We start from the raw sequence: 21,660 nt of genomic DNA on the forward strand, positions 1-21,660 counted from the left end.
AAACATAATTTTAAATATAAAGATTATTTTTAATACCTGGGCCTAAATTCTATGCAGTGAGTGACTGCCTGAAGTCACATACACATAACATGCTTCCCTTGAGATGCTCTGCTGTGTCTTTACTGCAGCTGCCTTCAGTTGCTGTGTTTTTTTGTGGGTCTCTCTGCCCTTAGTTTTGTCTTCAGTAACTGAAGCATGCTCCCTTGGGTCAAGATCAGGTGACTGCTGTGGTCATTCAAGAATATCCCATTTCTTTGGCATGAAAAGCTTCTGGGTTGCTTTTGCATTATGTTTTGGGTCAGTATCCATTTTCACTGTGAAGCATTGTCTGATTAGTTTTGGAGATCAGTTTTGACTAAATCTGAGCAGAAAGTACACCCTGTACACTTCACAGGCCATCCTTCTGCTCCTATCAGTAGTCACATCATACACACATTAGCGACGTGACGAGCCATTCCTGCACGTGCCATAATACTGCTTTGGATCATGAGCTGTTCCTTTCCTTCCTTCATACCTTTCTCTTCCAAACATACTGGTTTAAGTTACAAGTCTTAATTTTATCTCTCCAACGAACCAATTACAATGAGATACTTCCCTTCTGTTCTTGACAATGTGACATTGGAAATAACTCTGTGATCATCCACTTTGTCCTCTATGGCATTAGGCCTTTTGGTGTTGCCCGTATATGCCTTCTTTTTAAGAATATAGAATATATTAGCCAACTTCTACATTTTTATTTTTATTTTCTGCTATATCTTTGGTAGGTTGATTTTGTTTTTTTCAGCCTAATGATGGCCTCCCTCACTCACATGGACATGTCTTTGAACTTTATTGTTCCAGCAAACAGTTACTGAATGCAGGTTCAGCACTTCGAGTCAACTAATACAACTACTACAGTGCTTTTGTAAAACCCTTGAATTAAAGCTGCACCCAAATCAAATCTTGAATGTTTGATTTAAAATTCACTGTGGTGATGAACAAAGAAATAATTACACACATTCAAAAAAAAAAAAAAGAAATTTCACTGTCCAACAACTTACAGACCTAAATTAATAAAAATTAAAACTAATAAATGTATTTATGTTGATAATTTCATTTATTTGCACATACTATACTATAAGCTCTGCCTGATTTTACTTTCAGGTTCACTGCTTGTGCTCTGTTGTCACTGATTACAGAGCCATTGTAGGGTCTTCACCTGACAAAATAATGTTAATATAATGTGGTGCTACATAAATAAAATTGAATTAAACTGAAAATTAAAAATGAACTTGGATATCCAATATATCTATTTGAGGCAATGTTAAAGGATACCTCATAGAAAAATCAGGTCACTGCCTAATTTAAAAATCCAGAACCCTCTGAGCATTTTGAGTCTTCATGGTTGGTGTCAGCATCAACATAACATAGAAGTACTACATATTTCTATTTCGGAGCCCTGCTGTTTTGTACATAGGATTGCATTTAAGATAAAGTCTGTTTGTCAGTATCCATCTACCTTTAACTCCATACTTAAGATGAGATTATGTGCGCACTAATTTACACACATGCACGCACACATTCATACACACGTGTGCAGGCTGATGGAGTCAAGCTTGGTCAACCAACGAAATAAAAATCTTCACTGAGGGAAATAAATCTTGTTAGAAAGATTTTCCAAAGCCTTCTTAACTGTCTGGCATTTGGGATTTAAAAAAAAAAAGTGTATATATATATATATATATATATATATATATATATATATATATCTGATTTCTTTTTTTTCTTGACAACACACTGGGGAGAGGATGATATTGCATTAAAAAAAAGATTCATTCTGAAAGTTGAGGAATCTATTAACATTTCTGTGTTCTGCAGACTTTGTACAGCAAGTCGTATTGAAAGCCAAACTTGAATGTTGAGTATACGTGCAGAGGTAGGAAGAACTGTCAGTAGCCACTGCTGGGTTGGTGTTGCTAAAAACCACAGCTGTTGCACTGAATAATTGATTGGCTGCTTTCTACTTTGATAATTTTTCTTCCTGCCCTCTGTTTTTCCCCACTCGCACAGCTACTTTTCTGTCTGGCCCCTCCATCTAAAGCATTATACTCGTAAGTGCTCTTATTCTTTAATCCACTCAGACGCATTCTGCTGCGACTGTGACAGCGTTTGGTCATGGCTATTTTAGAGCTGGTCTGTGCCACGAGGACTGACGGATCTCTTTGATACTGAGCGGCCTGAACAGGAAACTCAGCTGAATGAATTGCTTATGTCAGTCAGAGCTTACTTTTTTTTCACAAATTACTTTGGTTGTTGTTGTCAGTTGTGATTTAAAAATGCACAAAGTGTCAAAGATAAAAGGGCATCAAAACCTGCACAAAGAGGTAGTGGGAATGATTGAGGATTTAAAAAAAAACCCAACAACTTAGTTTCTATATTTTAAAAATAAACTTTAGTCAGTTTTCTCTCGCAGTTTAGTTTTTAATCAGTGTTTAATTTTCAGTTGTCTCATTCTGATTCACTGTTTCAGTTGGTTATGTTCCTAATAAGGTCATGGTTTAGGCTTAAATGCATCTGTGGCGGCAAACATATAGCTGGGAAGTCACCAACCTTCTGATTTGTAGCTGACCGGGTTCACTAATAAACTCCAGCCCCTTCCAAGAAGTATGACCTGTAGCGACTTTAGTGAAACTTAGTTTGCTGGGGAAGTGACTCTATGCAGAGGTAAAAGTCTTCTTTCACCAGATATCTTCAGTTGTCTGGTGTTATGGCAACTCTGACCTCAGCTAGTAATGCTACATTTCTCCGTGGCTTTGGCAGTGTTTGTAACATGGTGGAGGATCAACATTTCTTTAATGTTTCTATGAATTCTCTGAAAACCATGCAACACAATGCTGATAACATAAGATGAGTTCTGGTTACCAACTAGAAAAGCCTTCAGCGCTCTTCTTTGCTCTTCTTTCAGTTTTTCAATGATCTCCTCTTTTGCTATAACTGATACTGGCAACATCAGCACTACCTCTTTAGAACCTGGGATTGGATTCATCATGCCTGAAATACAACCATCCAGCTGCCTTGCACTGGCCCAGCAATGTGTGGTTAAATGTTTCTCTGAGAAATAAGATGCCCGGCTTTCTTGTGTGGTATTTAGATGCTAGGTGACTTGGAGAGTAAGAGAAGTTCAAACCCATGTTACTTTGTCACTTCACAGCAACTGGTCGTCACAGAGTTGAAGTGGTGGTAAATTTGTCTTCACCATTTAGTGCTTTAAGTCTGAAAATGTTCAGGAGCTGATAAGAGGATGAAGATAAGGATCAGAGGAGTTTGCATCTAAAAAGGCCAATGTCTGGATAAGATTGGACAAAAGGTGAAAAGGAGAGGAAGAGAGTAACTAAGCCAGTGAAACCAGTGCTCAGATATACAATGCCAATGCCAATGCTCTCTCTGTGGTCTCTCCAGTTGAGAAAGTCTGTCTGAAGTTACAGCAGCTGACAATGGCCGTCTGTCTCTGTCTCTGCCCACATACAAAAGCTACTGTTGTTGTTTTTTTTTTTTGTTTTTTTTAAGAGGCTGGCACAAGGGCCAAGACTTCTGGAGAGGGAGTACCTTTCTAGTATGTTTCTGTACTTCTGAACTCACACAATCACACGTTTAGGACAGTTCTTAGTTAGAAAATTGAATAAAGTTAAACATTATGCTAAAGTGTAATTCAGACTAGACTTTTATTTGAATACCAATTTATATCTTTAGTTATGTGTGCTGCTGATAGACCTATAACTGCAAATACTTTTGTTTGGCATCTTAGACCTATATCAGAGGTTAGACTGATCATGACAGCACAGTATTGTTTTTTTTTATTGACAACAAAAATTTCCGACGTAAATATAATGGAATAATGGATAAAATAATATGTGACACTGAAATTAATCTGTATATTAATTGTTTGTTGCACCCCTTTATTCCTCAGTTGCTTTAATTTGAGCTATATGATTTGGAACATACAAGGTCTTAAATAATCAGGCCCCATCTTATCTTAATGTCCATGCATTCATTGATTTTCTACTACTTATCCAGATTTGTGTCACATGCTAAGCAGAGAAGCCCAGACTTCCCTTACCCCAGCCACCTTTTCCAGTTCACCTGGGGGGAAACAGTCTTTCCCAAACATACCAAGAGATATAATCTCTCCAGTGAGTCCTGGGACTGCCCTGGGAAAGGAAATCGACAGTTTATGGCAATATAGACCAAGCTCTGACTATGATTGTACGGGACAGAATGACCAGTAATGGGGGCCAGACAACCACTCTCCCGATAGACACCTCCAGTTCCACCTATAGCTGGAGCACACCCTCTGTTCCCTCTTCTTAAATAGGGGAGCCACCGCCCCAGTCAGCCAGTCCAGGGGCACTGCCCCAGACCTCTATGCAACATCCAAATCCAATTTGAGCCGACTGTTAATTTGATTTGGCGCCGTAAAAATAAAATTGAATTTAATTGAATAATGCAGAAAGGTGACAACCAGGACAGACCTACAACATCCAGAGCCTTAAGGAAGTCGGGGCACCCCAGGAGCCCTGGCACTGAGCAAAAAGTGGTTGTGTTGAAAGTTAAAGGAGATTTAACTTTTACTTTTTCAAGCACAAAATTCAGAGAGGGGAAGAGTAGAAGTTGAGTGAATTTGAGCAGAGCATTAAGTTTTTTTTTTTCTCCAGTGGGAACGTTCATTAAGTTGCTGCTGCTGTGACCAATGAGTCGTTTGAAAGTTGATTAACCCCCACCAGCCAGCCACCCCATTAGTCACACATGCTTGCGTGCACATAGAGATTCTTGAATCGAAAGATTTGGGTGAGCTCTTGGAGCAGTCCCCCCTATATTTGTGTGCTTGAACACTTTTTAAACTGCCCTTGAATACCTTTGTATACGTGCATAAATACAAATGTCTATGTGTAGGGATTGTTTTTGAAGTCTGTAAGTGTATCCATGTGTTTTTGTGTTGCTATTCCAGCCTATGTGTGTTTGTGTGTGTGTGTGCGCTTTCTGCTAAACAGGAGAAGAATTGGGGGCGTGATCCTGCCCTGAAAAATAGAGAGGAGAGGGGATGGTTTTGTATCCATGGAGATAGAGAGAGTCAGAGTAGGAAGCCGACAGGAAGTCAGGGTGTTCAGCACGCCATCAGGGGCTCTTCCGTTGTCATGACGCTGTGAACTGTTGTCATGGGAACTCTGCTGATTGAGGCTGAATGCTTATGGAAAGCATGCTGAATAGACTCTACAATGAGTCTCGACACTTGTTGATAGGGAAGTTTTTCCACAATTACACTTTAAGGAATCACCAGATGAACAAGACTGTGCGATGTTGTTGGTCTGTGTCGTAACATAACGTAAGATTTAACCAAACTGGAGCAGAAAATTCTCAGAGAAAACAAAACAGCCTTCAAGAAGCCATATGTTTTTTTCCTTGTGTCCTTTTTGTGCATTCAGATTTGTTAGCTTTCCTTGAGTAAACAAATCTTGCAGATCCTAGGAAATTTTCAAGATGATCTTTGTTTAAAACCACAAACAGATGTATTAGTGTGCAACCTCGCCCCACTAAACTACAGACTACTAATCGCATATTCCAAACACACACACACACACGCACACATCCAAAGATGCTGTGTGGTATTTTCTCAGTTTGTGCCAAGCAGATGGAAATGGTACATCTCACTGCTCTAACGGGCAGATTAGTGAGACACACACACATGGACGCACAAAGCTCGCTGATGACTGAGGTGGACATGTACAATCATACAAACTAAGTAACCACAACACATAACCAGTGGGAACACGGGAATTGGGTTGAAACATTAAGCACGGACATGCGCGCGCACACACACACACACACACACACACACACAGATAAACAGTCGTGTGTGCCAACTGGCTGCTTTCCTTCAGTCCACTGTGCTCCTTCCTGCATACATATGTGTGTCCTAGATGTCGCCTCACATCACTCATTTGTTACTGGTAATACGTGTGTCATGGCTTATTTAATCTCCTTTGATAATTGTGTGTTCACCTCATTTGACCAAGAAAATGATCTGACACGTACTCACATGTGTATGTGTGCCAGAGAGAGAGAGCATATGCTTTCATGTGCTGCATTTATTCATAGGCTTTGGATAAGAAGGCTCCTGTCTGACCTGCTAGTTTGATTTTTATCTAGGAGAAAAAATTTGAGGTCAGTCCCCTGCAGGGCCTCTGCTACTCACAGTTCATCAGAAATATCCCAGCTGCAGGCTAAAAGTGGAGAGAACATGCTCATTCATCTTCTTAACATCTGGCTTTAACCCAAGGCTGGGATCTTTTTTTCAGAGTTTAACACTATAGCTTTATGAGTTTACCTCATTTAACTTAGAAGATTATACTGAAGCCCAATGAACAAGACAAGAGCTCTCTCAATCCTAATTCAATAGAACAGGAAGATAATAAAGTACTGTATATAAATAAATATACTGTATATCAAAGATGGATCCAGCCAGAGTGGTGATCCCCGCTGATTTGAAAGCTATTTCTCTAAATCTCAAATTTGCCATTGAGGTCATTAGATAATTTTTTTTTTTAAACTAGATATGACCATATATGTCTGAGACAATAGTGCTGGGGGGGGTTATTAGCTAATGCTAGCCTGGCTTAGTTAGCAATAGTGATATTTAATTGGATGCACAATAATAAGTTTTTAAAAAAGAATTTTATTTATGGGAATATCGTATAGTTGACTCCTTACAGTGTTTTTCAGCAGCTACAACTAAACACCGAAAAGGATTAGAAAGCATCCACCTGTCGATCAAATTGGCTACACTCCTCCTGTGCCCATTTTCAATTCAATTCAATTCACTATATATCGCCAAATCACAACAACGGTCGCCTCAAGGCGCTTTATATTGTAAGGCAGACCCTAGAATAACAGAAAAATACAGCAAGAGGACACCTGCTCATTAATTTTTACTGTTGTGGTAATTGCTGCTCTCTGGACACTGCCTACGTATGATATTGTCATTCAATTTATTGTGTGCAGTAAACAAGAATATTGCACAGGCGAAAGAAAACGTTTAACTCAATGCAACTCTGATTACATTACTAACTCCTACTGCCAGTGTGGGGATTCCCTTATAGTACAGTCCGCACCCTGAAACACACTAAAGCTTTTGTCCCATGGAGACCCAGCAGCCACTTTTGAGTTGTCAGGCGGTGTGTAGATGAAACTGGTTAAAGCTGAGAAGAGTTTTAAATTACAGAACAAGCTTGGTTTTATTAGATTTTCATGGAGCCAAATGGCAGGAAAGGAATATGTGATACCTCATCTGGCTGGACATAGTTGGGTGTCAACGCTCTGTATGTGTGTATGTGTGTCTGCATATGTGTCTTTTAACCCTCCCTTTCCCAGCTGTTCAAGACAGGGCCCCATATTTTCATGGTCACCTCTAAACCAGTTCACATGCGCACGCGTACACACACTTTCTCACAAAGCTTATTTCTTTGCCTCTTTCAGAACAGCTGGAGTGCAAGACAGTCCACATGCTCTGTTATATACACACACACACACACACACACACACACACACACACACACACACACACACACACACACACACACACACAGAGTGCAATGATAGGCTTTTGTGATAAGGTTTTATATTGCGCTTTTAATGTCGTTGACTCTCTGCGGAACAATGTTTGGTTTGTTTAGCACACAGAAACAATATCCTCCATTTTATATGGAGCCTAATCTCTTAAACTCATAACCTGCACTGGTGGACTTTATTCTAAGGTTTCATTCTTTCAAGTGGACATAGATATATGTGAGACATCTTAAACACAGCAAAACACAGAAAGACCAGAAAAGGTCCCAGAACTAGGCAAAACTGGGCAAAATCTGCATTTTATCTATAAGTAATTAAATTACTGGGATTTTATTAGATGGACAGTTTAATAAATGATGTTCATTGAACCATTTAATGGATATTTAATTAGACTTCTAAATAACAGGGTGCTTGTGGTACAATCAACATTTAAGCTGTCTCTTGTTTAAATCTTCGTTCTGTTTAACCATCCTGCTAATGGACCTGTGCATAGTTTCCAGTATGACACACAGGAAATCAGACCGAGGCTGATAGAGTACGATAAGGAAACAGACATAGTGAGACGGTGAGAGATGACATGCATACTAATTTAACCAGCTGATGGCTAACACAGCTGAGTGCTATATAAGTTATAAGATGGCCCCTCTGTGTGTGTGTGTGTGTGTGTGTGTGTGTGTGTGTGTGTGTGTGTGTGTGTGTGTGTGTGTGTGTGTGTGTGTGTGTGTGTGTGTGTTTGGGCTTGTGTTTCTGACGCTGAGGTCAACAGGTGTCATGTTTTATGTGACGCAGATGTAGTGTGTTCATCAGAGATCAGTCAGGGCAGTTTTTGTCACTGCGTCCTTTCACTTAGCGTTTAGAGTTCAGTTTATGGTTGAATGCCTCAATTTGGCTTTGGATGTTGGTTTGACACTCAGGTCAAATTTAAGATGAATGTAAGATTAACAAAAAGAGGCGACTCTCCCCCTTTTTGTATAGTTTGTCTGTATTCAGGGGCCAGTATAGTTTGTTATCTAGTGGTAAAACTAGATATTTAGATTTTGTTACCACTTCTATGTCCAACCCACAAACTTTCACAGGGTGGAGACGAGCTCTGAATTTTCGCAAATCTACTATTGTTTCCTTCTTCTTAGTTGTTCAGTATGATGTAGTTTATTAAATGAGATGACCCAACAGTTAAATCTCAGACTCTACAGGCCTCTGTTAACATCCTAAATGTTAAAGTTCTTGACAGAACAATTAGAAAAAGATGAAAAAATTATAGCGTGTTTGGAAGGGTTGCCAGGAGAAAGCCTCTTCTCTTCAAAAACATAAAAGCGCGGCTTATGGTTTGTAAGGATGTATCTAGAGAAACCACAGACCTTTGGAATAATGAGGTTTGGACACAAAGAACCAAAGTTAATATGTTTGGCCATAATGGCTAACACCAAACACGGCATATCCGCAGAAACACTTCATAACAACTGTCAAGCACGGGGGTGGATGTGTGATGATTTGGGCTTGTCGTGCAGCTACAGGACCTGGACATCTCACAGTCATTGAGTCAATCATAAACTTTTCTATGAGTTAAATGTGAGGTCATCTGTCAACAGCTAAACCTTGCTTGGGGTCATGCATGAGAACAATAATCTGAAGCAATAAATTTACAACAGAATGGCTGAAAAATAAAAGAATAAAATGTTGCAATGACCCAATCAAAGTCCAGATTTTGACCTGACTTAACAAAGCTATGCTTAAACTGAAGCGAGAGAGCCTGACAAAGCCACGTGAGAATGATTATTTTGAGTTTTTATTGCCAGGCAGTTCTACAAGCTACTGCATTTTTTTTAACAGTCTACTTCTGCATTTTGATTTAGTTTTTGTTAGATAAATAGTGACACAGTGGAATTCATCATGTTTTGTTGTTCACTAAAGCTTTGGATGTTTATTAAAAAAAGTCTTCATTTATCTTACAGCAGACAAATATGATGCCTCGCAGCTTGAAGGTTTTGAGTTTTCTTTCTGTGTGAAGTTTGCATGTTCTCGCTGTGCCAGTACATGCCAGCCTATTTGTGGAGCCTAAATTGGCTGCAGCGGTGGGTGTGAGCATCAATAGCAGGTTGTCTCCTTGTGTTAGTCCTGTTATGGTTTGATGACCTGTCCAGGGTGTACCCCATCTCTTTCACAATGTCAGCTGGGATGAGCTTCAGCCCTCTGTAACCCTAGTTAGATAAGCAATGGTCTGAAAAAAAAAATCAATTTTAGTGGATGTCTCTTTAGGGTCCCCTTTCCTAAAAGCTCCCTGTCTGCTTATTGTAAGCCTTTGTTGGAATCATTTCAGAAAAACTAACAATCTAAGTATCATAAATTTCTGCTTGAAAATGGTCTCTGTACAAATTAGATCCATTTACATGTATTATTAACATTGTAACATTGTAACATCGTACATACAATTGAATTCACATATGATTTTTACCAGGCTTCAAAGTAAACCCCTTATAAATGAATACATTCACAGGACCTCACAGACACCTTTCCCTCTGTGGGTGAACACATGTGGGCTTCCTGTTGGAGTGCTGAGACTCATTTAAGAGGACAACAGTAATAACATCTACCATTAAAAATCAGTGTGTGTTGGTGTAAACACAGCAGCCTATTCCTTCATCTCAGGAGTCGGGCTAAATCTCCCCCAGGAGACATGTAATCCAACACGGTGCTATTCATTAGTGTTCAGCTGGGACAGCTTTGCTTTTCCTTAATCTAATAACAGTGAGAAGGTTTCAATGAATCATTCCCGCAGCATCTCCATCCCCCCACCGCAGCCTTCCCCAGAAGAAAATACCCAATGCTATTGCTGTATAAATCTAATAAAAACAACCAAAAAACAAGTGACATATCAGTTTAATTCAGTGAATGAGAAGATCCAGTGATCCAAAACTAATGCAGGTTCACAAACTGCAACACTAAAATTCCTTGCCTAAACATCAATTCTTGATTTAATTTGGTAAGTTCACGTCCCTGCTCTGGGCAGAGGGGGATTGGTAACTAAAGAAGGAGAAAAGGTCACGGTCAAATATGTAGACTGAAACAGTAAATTTCAGCACTTCATCACCAAATCACGTCTGGAATGAATCAGTGTTGATGTAATGAAATTTGAGAGGTAGCACTAACCCGTCAGGGTGATGGGAGCAGGAGGTAACAGTTTCATGACCTTTGCCTTTGTGATCTTTGTCCCCTTTTCCATTTAAAAGTTGTTTTTTAAATTTTGTCTACAAGAAAAGTGGCACTGTAAATTAAAAATGCACCTACTACTAATACCTGCTATTTAATTTAAGAAACGTGGTTGTGTGACGCAATTTTTTTTAATTTTTATTTTTTAAGGAAAATAGTTTTTCCCAACCAGCTGATACACATGTGAAAACGAAGGATCTTTTGTGCTTATATGCATGAGTGTTGCTCTGATAACAAATTATCCTCACTGACTGACACGTCAGTGTAGTCAGTGTCAAGTGCCTGTTCCACGCCTTTCAGTCAGGATTTCATTCATCTTAATTACTTTCATTTATCACAGGACATCAGTTACTTCTGGATGCCCTTGATGCAAGTATCAGATAGTAGCCGTGTGATTGTTTGACAGTGAAACATTGTTGGAGCACTGCATGTCCTTTGACTTTCCTGTCTAAATAAAACACCATTCATAGAAAGTCTTCTTTCTGCAGCAGTCTCTTAAAATTTTAATATCAGGAAATCTGATAAAGCAGATAAAGTGCAGATGGGTGGAATAATACAGTGATTCAGCTGTGAGCTTTATGCACAGCCAGCCTGTAGCAGTGAAAGCCCATCAGTCTCCGCTATGCTCTTAAAGCAGAGAGCACCAGTGTCTTTTTGCTCCTGGCTTTTCACTGTCTCGTCATCTCTTCCTAAGAGATTAGTAGTGTCTAAAAACTGACTGACAGCCACAGACCAAATGTGGCTTTGTGGCTCTTGTGGCTAGCTCCTGCTGTAGATATGAAACCTATCTGTGTGATCCAAAATGTCCACAAAACCCCCCAATATATGCCTTATCTGCTAAAAGCTTCAACTTTACAGTTTTTGCACTGGAAACCCCCCCAAAAGTTTCCACATGTGTGCATTTCAGCATAACGTATTCATTACTCATAACAAAAGGTATTTTTGTTAGCAGTGCTGCATGTGTATTTATAACTTGCAGTGAAGGCAGTAGTAACCCTGGACAATATGTGCATGTTGTGCAGGAGAGAGTCGGGGCTTGTGTGTGATTGGTGTTTTGTAAACTTTACATGAGGGGGGAAAGGAGGGGCAAGAGGTCTAGGCAGGGTGGCACATACCTCTTCAGTGAAGTAAGTAAGTATGAAAATCCTCTATATGTAAAAGGAGTCAATAAAATATCAGCAAAACGCTTTAAAACTATTTATTATACCATTATCTCTTCTAAGGAAACTAAGAACATTTTTAGGTAGGCAGGTTTAGACAATTAGTTTTTGCAAGTATTTAAGGACGTAAAAGTTGGAGTTGCTGAACAGAAAAAAAGTTTATTTTTAAGGATTCTTCACTAAACTGAGAAACATTTTGAAAAAATCTGTTAGGATTCAACAAGCCAAAAAAAAAAAAAGGATTCAACAAGCCACTGTTGTAAAGGAACATCATGAGTTCAGGCAGTATACCTGAAGCTGCTGGTTCCTGTTGATGGAGAGTTTTGTCTCTTTCTCTGCCAGCTCTTTTAAGAGAATGCTTGTCTTGGTTTCCTCCTTCTGGTCTTCCATCTTCTACATTTGTCCTGCTGAGCAGTATTCTCTTAAAGGGCAGCACTCTGGAAAAGCACCTGTGAGAACCTTTTAATTGTCTGATTTTGAGAAATCTTTTCTTGCTTTACCAGCATCATTTCACATGCAGGGCACTGGCAGCATAACGTGCATCCACAAAGTAATCACAGCGCTTCACTTGTTCCACATTTTGTCATTTTTTCAGTCTTATTCCAAAATGAATTTTATATGAAAATTTCACCTCAAAATTCTACATACAATACCCCATAATGTCAAAATAAAAAAAGTTTGCTTGAAATTCTTACAACTATATATAAAAAAACAAAACAAAAATATAACGTAAGCATTCACAGTCTTTGCTTTATACTTTGTTGAAGCGCTCGTGGCAGCAATCACTGCCTCGAGACATTTTGAGTATGGTACTACAAGCTTGGCGCACCTATTTTCGGGCAGCTTCTCCCTTTTTGTCTTTGCAGAACCTCTAAAGCTCCATCAGTGTCTCTTTTCCTGCAAAATACATGAATTTAGCCAAGATTAAGCAGCTCCACAATACAGCCAGTGTCCAGAAAAGTACAGTGCACTTACATTGTAAGATTGTGATTTTTCATCAAATTACCAAGAAAGTACTCAGTACTCACAGTACTTACTCAAATATAATTTGTGGATCCCTTTATGGAAAATACCTGAACTTTTGCAGTACTTAAACATACTCATAATCTACCTAAACTACTTAGGCATTATTCAAAATTAGTTACAATCAAACTATTTTTTGTTTTCTTTAAAAAACTTGATTTGTTACCCATTATTCCAGTATGCCTACCTTTAAGTATTAGTAGATAGTGTAATTTTAAATAAAATACATACAGAAATTTACTTTAATTACTTGGCAATTACACTCTTAGTCGCAGGCTGTATTATAAAGTGAAAAACTTGCTAAGTTTGCTGTGTTCATTCATGAATTCCTGTCACTTGAGTTAGAGAAGACTTGATACAGTTATTATTAAGTTTCTCCTGAAAGTTGCTGTATTTTCTGTCCCATAGTAAACTAAGGTTTTGTCTTTTGATTAAGCAGAAAACTGTTTTTATTGTGAGAAAGGACATGAATTCATAACTGCAGAGCAGGTCATTCCAGGATGTCTAATCAAGTGTCGTCTCAGTGATCACATGGGAAGGAAATACTGCTGAGATACATTTATTCTGCATTTTCATTCAATTCTGAATATTTGTTTTCCACGCATTGCCCATGGCAGTTCTCCGGTTCTCCTGTTTTTCTCCAAAGAAATACTTCAAATACCTTTTCAGATGGAAATTTAATTCTAGAAAAAAAATCCCTTGAAAATCCAAGTTTACCAAAGAGCATTACCGAATTAGATTAAGATTGCGCATAGTGTGATGTTAATGAAGTCATTATTAAAGCTCCAGCTGACTCCATTCATTTCTCCTCAGTGCTTTTCCTCGCTCCTTGTACACTGGTACACATAATACACATCTAAAGTCATTGTGACTACATGGACCATAATAATTCACAGATACAGATCTGGTTGTAGTTTTCTTCACTTGACCATACACCTAAATACACATCATTTCTCATTCTTGCCTATAGCAGTACAGGCAATATGCAGGGTAATGCAGGGTAATACACGCATTAACTACATACATTTCCAAATGTAGTGGATTCATCGGTGACCGTGGGACTGGATTCATGGAACAGCGATGAAGCACAGTAAAGGAAGTGTGGATTCATGTTTTTTTTTTGTTTGTTTGTTTGTTTTTGTGGATTGAAGCACAAGTCACTGTTCAGATATTTCTAGAACCCTTTTTCCCTCAAAATGTTTTCTGTTTTTAACTCTTCATCCAGCTAGTTAGCAGTGAGCTGTCTGTAAACTCCAAAAAGAGAGAGAAGAAAGCAACGATTCTTTTATTTTTTCCCCTTAATTCACTTATGGGGTAAAAACACGGAAGAAGCAACAATGAGTCAGACAAGTGTAAAATACATTACATCCCCCTGTGGCTGATTCTCTGTCAGCATTTGTTGAATATTCATTAGGAAGGAGTTTTAACAGATGATACAGAAAGGATTTGTGGCAGCGTTGCATTAAATATATTTGGTGTTTGAACAACACAAATGCATATGTCACATGTGCAGTAATTTACCCAGTGTTTCTATCCTGCTGCTTTATGCAGTAAACAATGGGATTATTCTTGAGCCGCACGGACAGATTTAACGTTGTGGATATGATGGTTGTTGTCCGTGACCTAAATCTGACTCTGCGCAGGGCTTTCATCTTCCTGGAGGACGGGTTTTCTGTATTTTTGCACACAGTAAAAGATCAAAGAAAGAGAAGATGGTTTCTTATAGTCCTCTTATTTTTTATTTATTCATGTTGTTTTTGACACAAAACTTTCAGGTTCTATGTTGCAGTCTGTACTGTCATGGAGCCCCCTGCTGCTCTCTTTGTGGGGTTCAGTGTAGCAACAGGCTTGTTGGACCACACGTTAAGATAGTTTTGAGTTGCTTTCATTGATAGTACTCACTCAGCTCTCCTAAAAACCAACCAACCAAGTTAAGAAAATAAATTCACATACAGTCGATTCTTTCATTAAATACCTTTCATTACTGAACCCTGTTAGAAGTAGGAAGGAAAACTAAAGCAGAGAAAACGATTGGTATGCAGAATGTGAAAATAGAAAGCAAGAGTCTGAACTAGATTTAGCACAAGGAAGGGAGAGTTGTGCGTTTTTATGTTGTTACACTGTGATAACAGAAGAGAGGGTGGTTATGGAAGGGTACAAAGCTGTTAGCAAATGTACAGCTAGTAGAATTATTAGCTATGCAAGCAGCACTTCCACAGATACACTGAAGCTGTGACACCATTCATCATTGTGTCCTCATCTGTCCCAGAGTGAAAGTTACTGCCGTGATAGATAGCTCTGTGTGTTTGTGTGTGCGTGTATGCTAACAGAATTACAGTTACTTCCTGCGCTCTACAAAGTGATCTCTTGTTTAGTGATACTCTTTTATTTCATTTGCATCACATACTTAGTTAAAAAGATGGAAAATGTTATTTAGATTTGCTGTCATTCGTTACATTTGCCAAGAAAAGTTGTAATATGTACATTGTTGCAATCTATCACCTGCACCCTTTTCTTTTATCTTTGTTGGACTTGTAAAGCTGTGTTTAACATGGGTGTATACACATAAATGGCTACCAACAGAGTCCAAATGAAGAACGGCTGTTAAGAAAGACAGATTTACTTTAACTGCCAAGACTGTTTGTTTATGGCGACAATTAAGTTTTAGCTGGTGCGGAAACTGAACTGTTTAATTTTCAGTTATTACAACTTACAATGTTTCATTCATCATCAAAGCAGGCAAATTTACACGGATTCATTTGCAAAAACACAGGTAACTAAAGTAGGCCTGTACATGCGAATATATATTTCTCACCGTGCCACGATTATTCTGTTTAGATTTTAACAAAAATTATAAAAGAAGTGATTGAATTCTATTATTTTAGTTTAATAATTTCATAAATACTACCAAAGCATGGTGTTATTGTGCAATGGTATCATAATCATAATAAACATCCAAATGATCATAAATTATTGTTGTCAGGTTGCTGTGTCAGAGAATAGTTTAACAGTCAGAGGAGCATGATGAGCTCAAGTGGCAGAAAATGGGAAGAAGGAATTATTTCATTAATTAAACCCATCCAGCAAAGACAGATTGTTACTCAAGGCTACACACAGGTCATTATGATGAAAAATAGAGATATTTTGATTCAGTATAGAATTAATTTGTTGGTTTGTTTAATTAAGACATCAAAAGGCTCTGGACTGGACTACAAAGGATATAGAATATGTTTATTGTAAACCACCTAACCTGCATTCATTGCAAACATAAAATGAAAACATGTCTATTTATATTCCTGGTTATGAATTGTAACTTTGAAACTATTGTATTTCATGGGAAGTACAGTGTGAGGTGGGATGTTGTCACTTTGGAAAAACTATATATTACATTACGTTCAATACATTGCAAATTTGTAATGATGAAATCTGTCACATGTGGGCCTTAAAAGGTAGTTTCTGGTGTGAGTGGCATTTCAAACACCTTGACCAAGATTTTATTTTGCCCTTCAAAAGTGAAAATAGTCATTTCATATATTGACATAAATCTGCGGAAGAGAAAACATTTCTCTCAGTGTCAGAATTCTGGGAAAATAAAATCCAAAACACACCCCAATTTTTTTCAGTGGCCCTATAAATGTATAGGGCCACTGAATAAATCAGTATATAACACCAGTTGGAAAAATGGAATAATTCAAAGTTGTGGCTGTTTCAGTGTTACTTAGAGAATCTTACCTTTGCCGTGTGCTTGAATGAAACTATTTTTTTCTAATAGGCAGCTTGGTAAATGATCTGAAGTGAACCCAAGAAAAAGTCATTGATCACGTCATACTTAATAATCTCTCTCTCTCCGTGATAGTTGTGGAAGCTGAACCATTGGCCCAAGGCTTGAGGAGGCTCACCGAAGATGTCGACTGGTCATACTCAGGTCTGTGTGAGCTTTTTGTGGCTTTTCTTATTTCCTTTTCTGACCTTTTTTGGCATTAAGAGGAAATTTCAGATGAGAATCATCAGAAATCTGATCTGCTGTCAGTTACACGGCGCAATAAATGGCAAATCAAATCTTAGGTCTATTTTTAAGGCAGTGTTGTAATATCTTTGAAATATATTTTACATCGCTAATATGAAGAACGATAAAGGAGAAGTGAAAGACAAGCAGGAAAAGAAGGAGAGCGCACTGCAAACTTGCAAACAGTGACAGAAGGTTTCAGCCAGAAATCCCAGAGGATTTCAAAATCACTCAGACGCTTCCTGAAACAGACAGCTACACCAGACTGGTCAATGTCAGTCTGGACCGTCTGAACATCACATCAAGCAAAGGAATTATGTGTTACTATCTCCCACGAGAGAGCCTTGATCTACCTCAGACCATATGGTTGGATGATAAAGGCTAACTCAGCACGAAGCTCCTCCCGAGCTAAGCCGTGGGTCTAACAGAAACGAAGAGTGGACGCAGACAGACAGCGATGGTCCCAGAGGGAGAGATTAGCTGTTCAAGGGGAACCGGGAGGAGCGAACAGGCTTAGCAGGCCATCAGGGGGTTAAATGCAGAGCTATTAGACTTATTAACCTGCACTTCTAAGTAGCATGTTGGTGATAATAAGGACGTCATTTGAAGCTCATACAAGAGAAATGGTTAGTTTTAGGCTTACAGGGATCATAGACAGTATAAATCAATAACTGGCAAATCAGCAACATATTCTGTCTGGTTTATTGATCCGACTCCTGATGAGTACACAGAATATAATGTGCAGCTATGAGTATTTGTTAGAAATGTTTATTGATGGGCATAGTGAGTAGACAGAAACATTTTTTTCTGTAGAAGACAGATGGCAATGCTGTTCTCCTGCACACCAAATCCACTGTTTGGGTTTCTGTTCTTTGAATCCCTGTGTTTCAGCTCCTTAAAAGGGAAGCTTACCATTGCAGAGATTCGCAGTTAACGTCACTGCAAAGCAAAAGATTAATGTTCCTCTTGGTCTTCATTCCTTTACCTGAATTTCTGCAAATTACCATGACAGTGTCTCCAGCTCTCACACAATTTAGCATGTGAATGTAATCATTCGCAATCTGCGTTAACGGTGGATGAATTGTTACCGTATTCCCGAAACAGATATCGTTAGCCTGTAAAAACGAAATGGCGCGGCTGTTTGTTCCAAAGTACAATTCATCCACGTCCTTGCTAACTGGGTGAAATATGAAACATGTTAAAAACAATGAAGCAAAAAGGATAAAACGGGATCGAATCGGCCGTCACAGAAGAATTTAATTAATTAATAAACCGATAAATCACTTCTTGTGCATTTTTGAAACCTGGCAGTAAACCAGGTTTTAAGGAGGAGTTACATACATGAGCACACACATGCACACACACACAAAATTCGCATACAGCTGTGTTATTTTGTTTCCGAGACTCGCTGTAGTTCTATTTGTCAAACAGCATGAATGTCAACATATTCATATGTATTTTCATCTCTCAGTTTTTTTCTTTCTCCCCCTTGTCAAATCTGTACAATCAATTCCTCGACAGACACACACATACGCCCTCTTTGTCAAAGTGGAAAAGGGTTTTTTGTGTAAATGGTTAGAAACAATGACAAATGTCTACAATAGACATGGTTCTTTCTTTCATTCTTTCATTCATTCATTCAAACTTCATTATCACAAATAAAGGTAAGTCAGTGGCAGTTCATTTAGATTCATTCTATCTGTGTGTGCGCGCAGTCTTGTTTTCCTGACCAGCTCTGTTTCTTGCCTTGTGCTGTGCACTGAGCCATGAGTAAAAGCATTAACATGTGAAAGAAATACACTTCATTGTGAAGCACTGTGCACTGCGTTTTAGTTAGGTCAGGAGTGGGGGTGTGGGGTGCGGGCTAAAAAGGAAATAAAAGAAAGTGTGTGTGTGTGTGGGGGGGGGGGGGTGTTAGAGAGTTGGAGAAGGTTTCAAATTAGGTTACATCCAGATCACAATACCCTTTTTGAGATGCTTATCTCAGACATACTATGGTTTGAGTCCTAATAATGTTTAAAAGTAAAGAACTGAAACACAATTCCTGCTTAGGAATTTGTGGCAGCCTGCCTTTTTAAAGAAGTGATAATTTATACGTTTTAGTCCAAAGCAAGAGTGGTTGGTCTGTGTTTTGTCGTCTGTACAAGGGATAGTTTTTCAAATCATCGTCATCATCGTTGGCAAAGGCTCAGAAAAGCTTGAGAAAGTAAATAGTGAGAGATACTGTATATCAGATAGTGAGCTATAATATGAAGTCAGTATAAATCCCTTGTCATGTTGTTATCTGTTTAGTTTATGGCTGGACAGGCATATTTATTGGGCCTGTTGTTACTGTCACTAAGATACCTGGATAAATATATTACATACAGCATGTGGCTGCGCCATTCACAGTTTGTTTTTTTTGTTTTTGTTTTTTAAGTTGCTGATTCACCTACTTGAGAAATAAATTGGACTGCTCAAAAGAGTTAAAGGAACACTTTAAAAACACATCAAATCTCAATAAGAAAAAAACATGTGGATATGTATACTGATATAGACTCGGTAATGTGTGAGGAATGGAACGATGTCACACTTTTTGATGGATTTCATTGGATCAGGTAAGTGTGGGGCCATTTAGTGGTATCAGTTCCTTCGTCCTCCAGAAACTGCCTGCACACTCTGGCATACTCATACATGAGGCCATATTTGTGCGCAAAGTGTATCAGTGTTACTCCTTCCTCCTCTTCCTCCTCATCGCCTCCTCCTCTGTGTTGTCCTCATCATTACTGTGCTTTGCCTTCAGGGTGTCCATGGGATCCTTCTGCCTGGAAGACACCCCTTAGGGCCCCATCTGTTATGTGTATGTGTGGATGTAAGAGTGGCCTGATAACCCAGAGTTTCCTCTGCTTTTGCCTGTTATATTCATATCCTTATAGAGGAAATAGACATACAATAGTACTATTTATTAATGGATTTAAAAAATAAATCAGTGGTTTCTTTTTGCTTTAAGTTACTTACCTCAGAACCACATTAAAATGAGCCCTCATAATAGATGTGATCACTGTTATATAAGACAGTATTTTCACTGAAGCAGTAACAACATGATGCTTTGGCCTTATGACAAAGACAAAAAAAATTTGATTGAATGGAAATGCTGAATGTTTTTTGTCCTTTTTTTCCCCCCAGTATCTGTATCTGAGCTTCTCTGTGTGTCTCTCTGCCTCTTCCCTCTTCTTGATCCAACTAAGTCATAGCCGAGGGCGATGCAGACTTCAATACTCCCCTCATTGTCTGGGGAAGACACACACAGACGCACACACATGTACATGCATGCATTTGCAGATTTTAAATATGAATACCTCTGTCCTTATGCATTTGTGAAATTCCCCCCTAAAGTTTTCATTTTATCTGATTGGAAGGAGAAGCAGACTATGAATCAACCCATATATTTTCACATTTAGATTCAGATCACACATTTGGTTAAACTGTGCAGTGGTTTCCAAGAAAACATCCTGTATCTACCCTGCAGTTGAACAGAGCTCTGCTCTTCATGCAGCAGAATCATTAGGACTAAAAAGAGAGACTGCGTAATAGCTTAATTTTGGCAAATCTCAGAGGAGTTTGTGATTTGCTCTGTGTGTGGGTTTATAGTCTGTGAATATTCAGACAGCGTGGACTTCGGCATGGATGCAGGGGAAATATTGTACTTGTACTATTAGGCGAGTGAGGAAGTGAGGAATGTCTCTGACTCAGAAATCTTAATTTTAACCATAGCACTATTTTGTGGACAGTCACAGTATTGTGATCTCAGTTAGCAGCTGCACAGCTTCTCCTCTCATCCATTGTACACACAGGCTGATTGATATCCATGGATGAGGCAGAAGGAAAAAGAAAGACGAGGTCTGACATTTTTCAATCCAACTGACAAGTTGAAACAAATTAAGCTAACTCATTTTCATCTTAGAAGTTTGCAGTTAACACATGCCATCTAAAGAGGTTACATCCCGAAACAAAAGATGCAAAAGTGACTTGATATCATGTTGGACTGTCTGGTTACACTCATCTAAAACCAGGACCAAAGAGTAAATCATGACTGCAGGTTGATTCAGTTGGGAGAATATTAAATGAGAAAAGCAGTGAATAATTTATGAGAAAATTTAGGACTCTGTACGTGTATTTTATAATGGTAGAGAATGCCTGAGAGCATCCATGCTTGTTGAATTATCTTCTTTTATATAAACAAAAACCTAACCCAAATCTCTTTAGAAGAATTGGTCGAAAACATTCTACAGAATAAAGAAAATGATCATATTTGATTCTCATATTACGCATGGCCAAAATTTCCAAGTAATGAGGTCACCATTAATTCCTCTTAGCCAAAGGCTCAGGCTTCAGACTGCACTAAACACTCATTTTATGATGAGAGCACAGAAAATCCACCCACCCGCTGTTACAATCTTTTGTTTATGAGGGGCAGCCAATCAGAAGAAAGTTGCATTGAAGCTAAAATATTTATTTCAACCAATGAAATAGAGAGGTGCATAATGGGAAGGAAACGTAGTTCAGCTACAATGTTCTTCATGTAGGAGCAGGAGCACAGTATGAATAAAAAAATGCAATCACTCATTCATTTCAATGATATCACATAATGTTAATTCAGACAAAGGAGGCACCAACAAAATTTTT

The 21,660-nt window shown here is 38.6% G+C and overlaps 1 protein-coding gene across 2 annotated transcripts in view; it reads left to right on the plus strand.

Annotated features, from left to right (window-relative positions):
- Window positions 1-21,660, plus strand: part of ptprz1b (protein tyrosine phosphatase receptor type Z1b) — a 60,445-nt gene that overhangs the window by 4,729 nt on the left and 34,056 nt on the right. For both annotated transcript variants that reach the window (XM_084909377.1, XM_084909378.1), the window contains exon 2: window positions 16,846-16,914. In XM_084909377.1, coding sequence (XP_084765503.1) covers window positions 16,846-16,914 — 69 coding nt within the window. The remainder of the gene's footprint in view (window positions 1-16,845; window positions 16,915-21,660) is intronic.

Source organism: Perissodus microlepis, chromosome 17, assembly GCF_051167445.1.
Source record: "Perissodus microlepis isolate ML-2025 ecotype Zambia chromosome 17, ASM5116744v1, whole genome shotgun sequence".
Lineage (NCBI taxonomy): Eukaryota > Metazoa > Chordata > Actinopteri > Cichliformes > Cichlidae > Perissodus > Perissodus microlepis.